Source organism: Acinonyx jubatus, chromosome E1, assembly GCF_027475565.1.
Source record: "Acinonyx jubatus isolate Ajub_Pintada_27869175 chromosome E1, VMU_Ajub_asm_v1.0, whole genome shotgun sequence".
Taxonomy (NCBI): Eukaryota; Metazoa; Chordata; class Mammalia; order Carnivora; family Felidae; genus Acinonyx; species Acinonyx jubatus.
Window position 1 is genome coordinate 2,944,648 of NC_069397.1, and position 14,178 is coordinate 2,958,825.

The 14,178-nt window shown below is 51.6% G+C and overlaps 1 protein-coding gene across 1 annotated transcript; it reads left to right on the plus strand.

Moving 5' to 3' along the window:
* Positions 1-7,723: 7,723 nt before the first annotated feature.
* ODF4 (outer dense fiber of sperm tails 4) lies at positions 7,724-11,726 on the plus strand. Its single transcript, XM_027047738.2, has 4 exons — positions 7,724-8,135; positions 10,724-10,897; positions 11,138-11,272; positions 11,472-11,726. The coding sequence occupies exons 1-4, from the start codon at positions 7,724-7,726 to the stop codon at positions 11,654-11,656; spliced, it is 906 nt and encodes a 301-aa protein (XP_026903539.1). The 3' UTR covers positions 11,657-11,726.
* The last annotated feature ends 2,452 nt before the right edge of the window (positions 11,727-14,178 follow it).

Sequence of the window (14,178 nt, forward strand, 5' to 3'; positions counted from 1 at the left end):
TATGGCTGGGACTCCAGCAGGGGATGAAGACATAGGGAGAAGGGCAAAAAGGGCAGTCAGTCAGCAATAAATGTCCTTTACTGACCAGCCAGGCATCTCTGTTCAATTCAATTCAATTCAGTTCAATACAGTACCTATTTATGGAGCGCCTGCTATGCATCAGGCACTGTTCTAGGACACAGGGGTACAGAGATGAAAAAGACTAAGGCTCCTCAAGGAGCCTACATTCAAATGCCAAGTAAACAAATTAATAAGGGAGCAGTGAGTGCTGTGAAGAAAATACAGCAAGGGGCTGGGGTTCAGAATGATTGTGTGTGTGTGTGTGTGTGTGTGTGTGTGTGTGGCTTTGGGGAAGAGCCTAGAGGAGGTGATGTTTGAGCTGAGGTCCAAATGACAAGAAGAAAGCAACTCTGGTAAGATCTGGGCAAAGAGCATTCTGGGGTTGCAATAGGGGGACTGAGGTTCCAGGAAGAGGAGGTTAGTGGTCATGGGAGGGGGCCGGTGCGCACGCTCCTTGAAGTTTCCTGGTGGGGGAGCCCCTCCCCACTACGCTCCCCTCTTCCTCTGAGATACTGAGATAGACACGCAGAGGCAAACAGCCACACACGCACTCTGTGTACATTCCCTCCAGGCTCCTCACCGCCCCCCGCCCCATTCCTGCTCTAAGGAAGCCTCCCTTCACCAGTTCAGAAGTTCTGATGCTGGGATAATGGGGAAATGGAGAGCAGACAAGTGTTGTTCTGGGGACATGTAGACACACAAAATGCAACCACACGTTCCAAAGGAGACTGAAAAGACAGGGAAGAGGGCTGTTACCCTTCTGTTACCTTAGGGGCCCCTTTCCATTCTGGGGTGACCCCAGTGTGTCTGTGCAGTCCTGAGGGGTCTGCCCTCTGCGGGCCTGTGGGAGAGGGCAGAGGGCCACGACGCCCGGCCTTAATGGGAGCGGTTGGTGGATGCGGGGAGTGAGGACCGCGGTAAACTTGGAGAAAATGGATGGGAGGGGCGCCTGGGGGGCTCAGGCGGTTGAACGTCCAACTTCGGCTCAGGTCATGATCTCACAGTTTGTGGGTTCCAGCCCCGTGTCGGGCTCTGTGCTGACAGCTGGGAGCCTGGAGCCTGCTTTGGATTCTGTGTCTCCCTCTCTCTGCCCCTCCCCCATGCACACTCCGTGTCTCTCTCTCTGGTTGCCTCCTGCAACTTCCTTGTAGGTGCGATAGGAGGCTCCAGGGGAGAAGGCGGCTCTCAGGGCTGCCAGGGTTGCCATTCCAGGCATGGTGGTGTGGGTAGCAGGTACGAATGTCCCAGGTGATGATAGGCTCGCCGACCCACGTGGGGAGTCCTGGGGCTGCCATTACCCCCATTCCTTCGCATTCTGTCATGCTGGGGGGATTTGGGAAACAGATATTGTCAGAGGCCCCGGAAAGGTGCAGGTGGGGGAGCTGGGCCGCCCCGGGAATCTCTCTGAGTCAGTAAGTCCTTTCTCCACCAACAACCTTGCTCCTCGTGTTCGTGGTCTCCACGTTTGGGGAGTCGATGACAATGAAGATAGGACACGGCACCTGCTTCTCTTTGGGCTGGCCCTTCTGTGGCCTCTGGGTCAACATCGTCGTGGCGGAGGGGGATGCAATCGTGACCACAAGCAAGAAGTGGACGAGAGGAGCTGCCCCCTTCTCCTCACATGCTGCTCACTGGCTCTCTCCCCTCTCCTGGCCCCACTGAGCCCTCCAGCCCACTTCTACCTGAGATCCTTTCCGGAGCCCTTCAGCCGGGCTCTCTGTCCATCCCTGAAAGCTAGTCTCTTTCCCCTCCTTCCTTGCTCGCTGGGCTCGCCTCCTCTCTTCAGGGACAGGGATAAGTGCTGGTTCCTGCTCTCTGGGTTGGCCAGTTCACCAGACGGGCACCCCATCCGGTGCAGGAGTAGGGTATCCGCTCCTCCGCCTGCCTGGCGAACCCCAGACCTTGCTCCGCAGCACGCCCAGTCCGAACTGTGGACTCGCCACCCAGCGGCCCCAGAGAGCCACGGGCCAGGGGTAGAGGGGTGCAGAGGGGCAGAACTCGCCCGGCGCCCGCGCCGGGCCGGCTGGCACCCTCGGGGGCGTGGCCGCGTTCTCCCTGGGCTCTGCGCTCAGGGATTGGCCCCGTCCCCAGCCCTGGCCCCGCCCCTCCACGCCGGGCCCCGCCCCTCTCTGCTCCACGCTCCGCCCCTCCGTGCCGGCACCCGCACCTGCGGCGCGAGGAGGGCTTCCTGCCTTGGGTCCGGGACGCGTCCTGCGGCTGGTGCTCCGGATCCGGGTTCGCTGTGTTCGCCCGTCGCGCGAGACAGGATGGGGGTGGCGCTCCCACACACCCCCCTCCCGCCGAGGAGCCCCTGAGGAGTTGAGGAGCAGGCAGAGGGCACGTGCGGGGCACCTGCTCCCCGGGCCTCCGGGCCCTCCCCACGCTCGCGCCCCTACCGTCTCTCCGTCTCCCGCGGTGGTTCTGGGCCCTGGCAGAAGCTTGGCATTTCAGCTCTTCCTTCATCACGATTGAGTTCTTGGGCATGAATGTCTGCCCCCACTCTTCATACTTGTTTTTCTTTTAAGATTTTTAAGTAATCGCTGCATCCAAGGTGGGGCTCGAACCCACAACCTCAAGATCAAGGGTGGCCTGCTCCACTGACTGAGCCAGCCAGGTGCCCCTAACATAAATCTTGGTGGGAATTATGCCACCCTCCCTCCTGAGAACACAGAAGTCACTTTTTTGCTATTTGTAAAATATGGTCTCCCCCCCTCTTTTTTAGGTATAATTTTTAAGGTGTATATATATATATATATTTCCCATTTTTAAATTTTATTTATTTCAATTTTGATTCCATTATAGTTAACATACAGTGTTATATTAATTTCAGGTGTACAATATACTGATTCAACAATGTTTTATTTTATTATTAATTTTTTTTAATGCTTATTTTTGAGAGAGAGAGACAGAGACAGAGACAGAGTGTGAGCAGGGGAGGGGCAGAGAGGGAGACACAGAATCGGGAGCAGGTTCCAGGCTCTAAGCTGTCAGCACAGAGCCTGATGCAGGGCTTGAACTCAGGAACCCTGAGATCATGACCTGAGCGGAAGTCAAAGGCTTCACGGACTGAGCCACCCAGGTGCCCCATGAGGGTATATTTTAAAGGCACAATTTACATATAGGAAAATTTACCCTTTTTAGTGTAACGTTCTGAGGTTTTTGGCAAACATCTATAGTCACGTGACTACCACCATTATTGAGAAACAAAGGACTTGCATCGCCCCTCCTTCCTCAGATTCCCTGTGCCCCTTTGTGGTGAACTCCTTCCCAATTCCAGCTTCTGGCAACCCCGGATCTGTTTTCTGTCCCCTGGAATGTTGCCTTTTCTATAACGTCATATAAATGGGACCATACAGTATGTAGCCTTTCAAGTCCGGCTTCTTTTGCTAAACTTAATGTATTTGAGCTTCATCTATATACTTCATTACTTTTCGTTGTGGACTAATATTTCAGTGCATGGATACATCAGACTTTGTTCATTCCCTAGTGAAGGGACGTTTGGCTTGTTTCCAGTTTTAAGTGATTATAGATAAAGCCGTTATAAATATTCTTATACAGGGTTTTGTGTGATAACTATCATTCTACTTGGGTGTACATGTAGGATTGACCGTGCCGGGTCACACGGTAAGTGTACATTTTAACTGTTTTAAAAACTGGCAGGGGCACCTGGCTGGCCCAGTCGGTAGAGAATGCAACTCTTGGGTCTTGGCTTGGGGTCATGAGTTCAAGCCCCACGTTGGGTGCTGAGCCTACTGAAAAAAAAAAAAAAAAACAAAAAAAACAAAACAAAAAAAACAAAACAAAACAGAACTGGGGGCGCCGGGGTGGCTCAGTCACTTAAGTGTCTGACTTTGGCTCAGGTCATGATCTCATGTTCGAGCCCCGCATTGGGCTCTGCGCTGATTATCTCGGAGCCTGCTTCAGATTCTCGCTCTCAAAAATAAGCAAGCATTAAAACAAACAAAGAAACAGCTGGCAAACTGGGGGTGCCCAGCAGCACCATGTTACCATTATTTTTTTGACTGCTCGGCTTCCTTTCTTTTGGGTCGCTGTCGCTCCCCAAGTCCATGTGGCTCTGGTGGTCTGTCGGTCCGGGCATCCGCCTTCCCACCTCCAGAGGTGGAGACGTGCCCCAGTCGAGGCCAGTCAGACTCTGAGATTCGGAATCCCGATCAGGAACGGGCAAGGGTGGGGGTGAGTGGGGTCACCTGAGGGGAAGCAGTGAGCAGAGGGGCCACGTTCCTTGGCTCCCGTCGAGACTCGCCTGGACGTTCAGCTTCCTCTCTGAGTCTGTGTTCACCCAGTATTGCCCCGAGGCATTCCTTGTTGCCCAGCTCAGCCAGTCTGGGTTCGTGCTCCCAACCGGAGAGCTCTTGCTGATACACCAGCAGCTGGTTGGCCAGGACTGCGATTCTGCCAGGCACCTTTGTGCCTCGAACCTTGTGGTCAAAAGGCAGCCCCTCTGAACAGATGCTGGGGCGGTTGTCTTGGGGGGAGGAGCCCCTTTAGGAGACAGAGAACAAAGTACCTCTTCCTCCTGGTCAATGCAGCCCCCTTGGAGGGGCATCGCTCATTGAGCAGAATGCAGACTGGACCTCAGTTCTCACCCACCCCTTCCGCTGTGCGCTCTTGTGCAGTGCTCACCCTCCCCAACTTTCTGCGGAGACCCTGCTGTCAGGTCCCCCACTCTTCCCTTCAGCTCTCTTCTCCTCGCCCCCTTCCAGTTTACCTCTTCTGAGTTTTTACTTGGACCACATCGAGGCTGATAACGGCTATGTTTACTTCTGTAGCCATAGTTAAGTCTTCCGTGCTTTGTCTGTCTGTTGAGTCTGAAAGTTGAAACTCTAACTAATAGTGTTTACCTTATATATTGTGACTTTATACATAGATTTCCCTGCAGACCTATAATCACTAGGATTGCATTTCCTTTCTTAAACTATTTTTTAAGTTTATGTATTTATTTTGAGAGAGAGAGAGAGAGCGAGCATGAGTGGTAGAGGGGCAGAGAGACAGAATCCCAAGCAGGCTCCAAGCTATCAGTGCTGAGCTGGATCCGGGGCTCGATCCCACGAACCCCCAGTCCATGACCTGAGCCGAAATCACGAGTCTAATCAAGCCTAACTGACTGAGCCATCCAGGCTCCCCACTGTTAAGCTATTTTAATTACCTTTTGAAAAACAGCATCTGATACATTCACAGGATTATATGACATATATGTTGGTTATAAGTTATTATAATATAATAAATGCCTGTGCACCGAGCACCGGAATGAATAACCTATTGCTAATAACCTGTGTGCCCGGTGTAATCCTCTCTGCCCCATTTTCCTGCCTTTCCCGGGAAATAATCACTACTCTGTATTTTGTGTTTATCATTCTACTGATTTTCATTTTTGTTTTTGTTTTTTTCCAAATTTTATTTATTTATTTTAAGTAATCTCTGTACCCAACGTGGGGCTCGAACTCACGACCCTGAGATCAAGCGTGGCACGCTCCTCTGATTGAGTCAGCCAGGCATCCCTCTGCTGATATTTATTTATATTTATTTATTTTTGAGAAAGAGCACAAGCAGAGGAGGGCCAGAGAGAGATGGAGACAGAGGATCCCAAGCAGGCTCCATGCTGACAGGCCGGGCTCGATCCCGTGAACCATGAGATCATGACCTGAGCCGAAATCAAGAGTCTGACGCTCAACTGACTGAGCCACCCAGGCGCCCCTGATTTTTACAACGTACCATGCCATCATAGTAGTGTGTATACTTAAACAACGTTGAGTTTAGTTGGGCTTGTTTAGGAACTCTCTAGAACTGGGATCCTATTTATAGCATAGACTTCTGGGAGTTACGTTTTTCAGGAAACATATTTCCAAGATTCTTCCAGGTTGTTTTGTGTGGCCATTAGGATGAGAAGCTCTTAGAAACTCCAGGAGAACTAAACGAGACCCAAGGAAGGAAACAATCCTGAAATCACTAGTTCTGCTCAGCCTCCTGGACCCGGGTGTCTCCCGACCGCGGCCGACGGTTCTGAGCATGGCGCTTGTCCCCGCCAGGGCCGGAGCTCTGTCCTCGCCAGTGGGATTGGCGTCTTAGGCAAGAGACCCCACAGGGCTCCCTGGCCCCACCTGAAGATACAGCAAAAAGCCCGAGACCTCGAAGCGGGCCCTCACCAGACCATGCTGGACTGCCACGAACTTGGACTTCCAGCCTCTGAAAACGCGAGGGACACATTTCTGTTGTTTATAAGCTCCCCCGTCTGTGGCATTTTGTTACGGCAGCCGGACAAACTAAGAAACGGAGGAAGAACCCTCACGGGATCTGAGTTCCTGATTCTGGCTGTACTTCCGGTCCTGCTGAGCACGTGACCTTGGGATTCACCATGAACTCCCCTTTTGCTTAGGCCTCTTTGGGTTCCTTCCATCATTTGTAGCCACTCACAGGCGCAAGGATGCCTTCCAAAAACCTGTGTGTTTTTTTTTCCTTCTCCGTATCCTAGCGAGAGAGCACGAAGGATGAAAATGATAATGTAACTGTAACAACTATCACTTTCTGGAAACTGACTATGCAGCAATGAGTGCTCATTGTTTATTATCCCATTTGATACTGAAACGGAGTCTGCGAGGAGGGTTATTGTTCCTGTGTTACAGGTGAGTAAACTGAGGCACAAATAAGCTGTTGGATGCATGCAGGTTCGCTGGCCCACATTCCTCTCTCTGCCTGTTGGACCTTAAAGCCTGTGTTCTTAACCACGTGGATCACTACTGCCTCCTCAGAGTGAACGAACTCTGATAGGATTCAAACTCACATCCCAAATCTGAAAGGCTTTTTCCTTGCCAGAGCTCCTGGGGTCTGAGGTTTAGAAGCTGCTATGATTAGGCCGCCCCAGGTGATTCAGATTTATTTTCTCCTAGCTGAGAAAAATCTCAGACTGTGGGGCTCCTGACTGGCTCAGTGGGTGGGTGGGGCGTGAGGCTCTTGATCTTGGTGTTGTGGGTTCGAGCCCCACATGGGGTGTAGAGATTATTTTTTAAAAATAAAAATAAAACCATAAAAAAGAAAAGAAAAAACTTTCAGCTCGTGTGACACTCCTTTACCCCCTCCTTATCCTATGTCCTCCCCTTCTGGTGCTGAGGGGAAATAAGGAAGGGAAGAAGATACAGAGTGGAGGCGGGAGGGAGGTGAGGGGTTGGGGGGAGTAGTGAGATGGTCGGTCACACGTTTGGAAGACATTTCCAAAGAACTTAGGGAGGCTGCTTTTCTGAGGACCGACTCCCTCTCCTTCTCCCTGCTCCCACTGTCAGCATTTTGGGGTGGGGTCAGGGCCGAGGACGTGGGAAGAGAAGAGGGGACCCTCAGAAACCGCAGCTCTTGGGGGGTGGGGCCCGTGACCTTGGGCCCCTCCCCCACTTGACTGTCCCGCCCCCGGAATATTGGAAAGTTCCATGGCAGTTAGGGGCCCGGTCCTACTGAATAGGTTGTTTCTTTCCCAGACCCCAGGCCCTGTGGTGGCAAGGACTCTGCCTGGTACAAATATTTAAAGGATGAGGGGCCACTGAGCCCAGCAAGGGAAGGTGGAGATGGGGTGGAGGTTAGGAGGAGAGGCAGGGAGTGCTCAAGATGGGGGCAGGGGCCTTTAGGGCTGGATTTCCCGGGCCGGTAGGAAAAAAGGATGAGCATCCAAACCCTGGCGAGGGAAGGGGGGGCTGGGAAGCAGGACGGGGCGGAGGGGAGCCTGGCCCAAGAAGAGAGCTGGCCGGCTGACCCCAGCGGTGACAGGCAGGTGCCCGGGGAGCACCCCTCAGAGCCCCGGAGCATCTCCGTGCTGCCCCTGCGGTGGAGGATGACGCACAGCTCCCGCTGGGTAGCGCGGGTGCTGGCCTCCGAGCTCAGCCTCGTCGCCTTCATCCTGCTGCTGGCCATGGTGTTCTCCAAGAAGTGGCTGTGCCTCTCCGGGAGCCGCGTCTACCAGCGCTGGCCCACCAACGTCAGCGCGAGAATCTACACGTCGGCTCGTCTCATGTCCATGGGGCTCCTGCACATCTGCAAATCCAAGAGCTGCTCCAGCTCCGAAAACGGGAAAGGTGAGACCCTCCGCGCCCCCGTCGCCGCCCCCCGGGGAACCGGCCCGCCTCGGTCGCTCCATCTGCGCCCTGTGGCCTGGTCCCCTCCTTCTGGTCGTCCCCAGTGCTGTTTCCCTGCAAGATGGCCTCACCGGCAGAGACCGCCCAGGATCGGTTTTTATTCTCCCGTCCGTCCCGGCCGGAGGGTTCTGCCTGACCCAAGGGAAGGTACCATTGCTCTGGAGGAGCTCAGAGCCCAGTCTGCGCCTGTGACAATGGTGCCAGGGGCACGACTCTCAGGGAATGTCAATCATCCAATCACACAACACCCGTGATATTGGGAGAAGAGCCTCCTTGGAGGTGGGGATTTCCTTCCTCTAGGCTTGCAAACCCCGAGCTTCAGGGGAGTCCCCAGAATGCTCTCTCCCAGGCCCGGGCCCCAGCCTCTTTTCTTCCCTTCTCCCTCAGGCCCTGCTTTTCTGGGCCAGCTCTGGGTTTCCGTGTCTGGTTTCCCTGCTCCTTCCTTCCCGGTGTCCTTGCAGCCTTTCAGTTCTAGTTCCTGTTCGTCTGACCTCCCCTCCCGGCGCCGGGCCTCCTTTCTCAGCTCTCGTGCAAAACCAGAGCGTTTTTGTTTTGTTTTGTTTTTAACGTTTATTTATTTTTGAGAGAGAGAGACAGAGCATGAACGGGGGAGGGGCAGAGAGAGAGGGAGACACAGAATCGGAAACAAGCTCCAGGCTCTGAGCCATCAGCCCAGAGCCCGACGCGGGGCTCGAACTCACGGAGCGTGAGATCGTGACCTGAGCTGAAGTCGGACGTTTAACCGACCAAGCCACCCAGGCGCCCCTGTTTGGTTTTTTTTAATGTTCACTTATTTACTTTTGAGAGAGCGTGAACATGCAGGGGAGGGGCAGAGAGAGAGGGAGACGCAGAATCCCACTGTTAGCGCAGAGCCTGACGTGGGGCCTGATCCCACAAACTACGATCATGACCTGAGCTAAAGTCAAGAGTCAGATGCTCAACCTACTGAGCCACCAGGCACCCGTTAAATTATTTATTTATTTATTTATTTATTTAGAGAGTGAGAGAGAAAGAGCGTGAACAGAGGGGAGGGGCAGAGAGAATCCCAAGCAAGCTCTGCAACGTCAGCACAGAGCTGGACCTGGGGCTCGATCTCACGCACCGTGAGGTCATGACCTGACCTGAAATCAAGAGTCCACTGCTTAACCCACTGAGCCACCCAGGCGCCCCTATTTATTATTGTGTGTTAAAGAGTTTATTTTTAAGTAATCTCCATGTCCAGTGTGGGGCCCGAACTCACAACCCCGAGATCAAGAGTTGCACACTCCACCGACTGAGCCAGGCTTTAAAAAAAAAAAAAAACTGAACAAATTTTGAATGGTTTTTATGCAGCTGTACTCAGTCTTCATAAACAATTTTATATCTTCGAAATTATTTTAATTTAATTTATAGTGTTTTAAATATGTCTATAAAGATACAGTAAACGTTTCCATATTATAATAGATGGGACATTGGGTCAGTCAGTTGAGTGTCCGACTTCGGGTCTGGTCATGATCTCACGGTTCATGGGTTCAGGCCTCACATTAGGCTCTGTGCTGACGGCTTGGAGCCTGCTTCGGATTCTCTGTCTCCCTTTCTCTGCCCGTCTCCCACCCGTGCTCTCTCCCTCACAAGTAAACATTAAAAAAATATATGAATTAATAGATATATATCAAGTAAATGGATTGTCACCTTTTTACTTGACTTTTATTCTTCCATTCTTGGCAAAGTTTATTTCCAATGTCATATTTGTGAAAAAAGGAGCAACAAATTTGTTAATCATAAAGTTTTTTTTCCCCCCTGTGTTTAGTATGAATTCTTTGGTATAGATTTCCCAAAGTGGCTTGGCTGGATGAAAGAATGAAATATTTTAAGTTTTTGTGGTGTTTTATTTATTTATTTGCTTATTTATTTTGAGTGGGAGGGAGAGAGAGAGAGCTTGTGGGGAAGGGGCAGAGAGAGGGGGGAGACAGGGAATCCCAAGCACGTTCCGTGCTGTCAGTGTGGAGCCTCCTGTGGGGCTTGAACTCACATACTGGGAGATCATGACCTGAGCCGAAGTTGGACACCTAACCGACTGAGCCATCCAGGCCCTCCTCCCCAACCCACTTTTCTATTGAGTTATTCATTTTCGTATGGTTGGGATTTTCAAACAATCTCCATGTTAAGACTCCTTGCCGGGGTGCCTGGGTGGCTCAGTCGGTTAAGCGTCTGACTTCGGTTCAGGTCATGATCTCACAGTTTGTGGGTTCGAGCCCCGCGTCGGGCTCTGTGCTGACAGCTCGGAGCCCGGAGCCTGCTTCGGATTCTGTGTCTCCCTCTCTCTCTGCCCCTCCCCTGCTCATACTCTGTCTCTCTCTCTCTCAAAAATAAATAAACATTAAAAAAAAAAAGAACCCTTGCCTATTTAATAAGTGAAAGTCATATTTCATTGTTATCTCAAATGTGCATTTCTTCGATTATTAACTTTTTCTCGTAATTACTCATTTGATTATATATTTTTTTCTCTTGTGAATCCTGAGTTCGTCCTGTATTCTCGTTTTCTCCAGATAGTTTTAAGCTGTGGGAAAATCACCCGGTCTTCGGGGTGGCCCGGATAACCTTCTGCCTGACCCTGGGGCTGGGCTTTGTCTTCACCGTCTGGTTGCACCTGCCGTATCTACCTGGTCTGAAGAGACTGCCCTTCTTTAGTTGGATCGGGACCATCCTGAGCTTCTTTGAAGGTACCCCTAGCTCTGGGAATGGAGCTCAGTTTCTCACAAGCCACATCTTCCTGGGCACTCCTCCCTCTTCCTTCCTTTGGGGGGGGGTGGGGTGGGGGGGTGGGCGCTGAGAATGGAGTCCCCCCATTTCCCCCGTCCCTGGAGAGGTGGAGTTGGGTGGGGCTGCGCTAACTCAGCACAGAAGGGAGCATCCTTGGGGGATTCTTAGGTGAGAAGGTCTCTTGGCTTCCTGTCTCCCAGTTACCTTTATCTTCTCCACCCTCCTGCTGTTCCCTATTAACCTCTGGATCTTTGAGTTGAAGAGGAATTTATCTGTCCCCATCGGATGGAGCTATTTCATAGGCTGGCTGGTGTTTGTCCTGTATGTCACCTGCGGTGAGTGGCCTGGCGGCCCTGGGAAGGAGGTGGCTCAGGGCAGAGGGAGTGTGGAGGGAGGGAGGGGCTGGTAAGGCCCGGAGGTAGGGAGGTAGGTTCTTAGGATTCACGTCCCCTTGGGCCTCACCTCGCCTGGCCTGCCGCTTGCTTTCCTCCATCCTCCACATTTCCTGTCCCCCATCCCTTTGTCCTTTGCCAGCGGCCCTCTGCCACTTCAACCACAAACACTTCTGGAGCGTGATTATGAACTGTCCCAGCCGGGCCGCGTCCTGCAGCAATGGTTCCAGCTCAGTACAGAACTTTCCGAGTGAGCTGGGGGTCTCACACGCCTCGGTCAAGCAGGAGGAAATCCTGGATCCGGAGCGAAAGAAGGCATCTCCGTAACCTTTTCCGAAATCCTGGCGCCAACTTCGGCCGCCCCTCGTCCGAATCCCTCTCCTCATCCTTTCTCGAAGCCCTGAACTTCGTCTAGCCTCACGAACACGTGCGGCACCTGCCTGGGGTAGCACCGGCAATGACCACTGGGATTCAGACATCCCGCACGGAGAGGCTGGTCTCCCAGGAAAGCCGCTGTGGCCGATCTGTCGAATCCTTCCAGATGGAGCCGCCATGCCAGCCAGCTAGAGGAGAGAAGGCACAAAATCCGAGTGGGGTGGGTAGATGAAAGCTGTATGTCTTAGCGGGTCGAGCCGTCCGATACGGCTGTTTCCGCAGTTAAATGCTGCCAGTTTCATAAGGTTCAACCTAATACGTCTGACTGGTTTCTATTTGATTTTTTTTTTTTTGGCTCTTTTGAGATTCTTGTCCCTAACCATACCTGACGAGCGGTGTGCAGCTCCTTGGCTCCAGGCAAACAGTCTGAGCAAAGAATATGTGGGCTTGAAATCTGGGCTGAGCAGCACCCCACAAATTCAGACTCATCGTCTCCCTCGTGCTTCTTCCCCCCGGTAGCCAGGATTTATTGATTTGGTCATCCTTGGGGAAGAAACAACAAGCAAATGTAGGTCATGATCGGAGAAAGGGATTTGGTAATTTGAAAGAAGTCGTAAACTCAAATGCCTACAGGGATGAGACTATCTGCCTCCTACATAAATAAAGGGGGCTATGCTTCCAGTCTATGTATAATTTTCCTCTTTTGATAAAGGCCTAATATAATCTTTTGCTGGATAACAAATTACCCCAAACTTGGTGGCTTCAAATAATAAACATTATCTCACATAGTTTCCGGGATCAGGAATCTGGGAGCAGCTTAGCTGAATGGTTCTTGCTCAGGGTCTCTCACGAGGTCATAGACAAGATGTCAGCTGGGTTTGCAGTCATCTGAAGGCTTGACTGGGGCTGGAGGATCTACTTCCAGTGTGGTTCACTCATATGACTGTCGACGGTTCCTTGCCACAGGGGCCTCTTTCATGGGCTGCTAGGTTGTCGAGAGCTCGTGTCCCCCAGAGTGAGTGATCTAAGAGAGAACGAGGAAGGAGGAAGAGGAGGAAGTGTCCGTGCCCTTTATGACTTAGTCTTGGAAGAAATACACTGTTACTTTCACCACATAAATCAGCTGAAATTTCAGAATTGCACTGTGTTGCAAGGGAGGAACTAAGTCCTCCTCATGGGGCCTTTAAGGATTATTCCAACAAAGCTGTGGAAATTGCACTCAGAGAGGCATTTGAAATTGGAGGATTCATTATATCCACAGGTCCTAGAAGAGGTCCACATTCTACATGGAGGCCACATGGAAGGAAAGCCCAGAGAGCAGGCTCAACCACGCAGATGGGGAGCTGAGAGAGTGAGGACCCGTGGCCAGGTGCCTTTACTGGGGTCAAGCAAACATCTGAGGGATTTTCATTGGTGCATTTGGATGTCACTAGGTTATAGTCAGGGGAGGGCCAAAAGAGGAACTTGTGGCAGGAGCCAGCCTTGTCACACTTGGTGCACCTGACACCTGGTAAGGTGCTCACAGTCTCATCGTGGAGCTGTTGAGGCATCCGGCAGAGATGAAGTTTTAAGCATTCGTGACACACTGGCCGTCTGTTATGGGCTGAGTTGTGTCTCCCCCAGAATTCATACGTTGGAGCCCTAACCCCCAGTACCTCAGAATGTAACTAGCTGGAGATAGGGTCCTATGAGGTGCACAGGAAAGACCAGGTGAGAAGGTGCGCATCTACAAGCCGCGTAAGAGAGGTCTCAGAAAGAGACCGAACCTATTACACTTGACCTTGGACTTCCAGCCTCCAGAACTGGGAGAAAATAAGTTTCTGTTGTTTAAAGGACCTAGTCTGTGGCGCTTTGTTACGACTGCCCTAGCAAACAAATGTGCCGCCTAAATTAGGTCCAGGTGCAGGTGAGGCTCTTTAGATGCAATGCCTTAAATACAGGGAGTCAAGTGCAGGTCCTCTCAATCTGAATGCCTGTGAACTAGAGAGACATGTGACCACCCCCACACAGCCAGAAACCATGGCAGGGCAGTCAAGGGGTAACCCTGACAGACACTACTATTTAAAAAGGGGGATAATGACATGTAATGAACACTGAGTAATGTATAGAATTATTGAATCGTTATGTTGTACACTTGAAACTGATGTAACACTGTATGTTTATCATACTCCAAAAAAAAAAAAAAAAAAAAGCGGGGAGGGGAATATGAATGAGAGACACAACAGGGAGTCATTGGTTCATAGCACTTCTGAAATCCAGCTGGGAAAATGTTGAAATGTCCTTGATTGAGACTCAGTCCTGGAGCGTCCAGGTGGCTCAGTCGGTTGAGCAGCTGACTTTGGCTCAGGTCATGGTCTCATGGTTCATGGGTTCGAGCCCCACGTCGGGCTCTGTGCTCACAGAACAGAGATTCTGTGACTCACTCCCTCTCTGCCTCTCCCTGCTTTTGCTCTCTCTCTCAAAAATAAATAAAC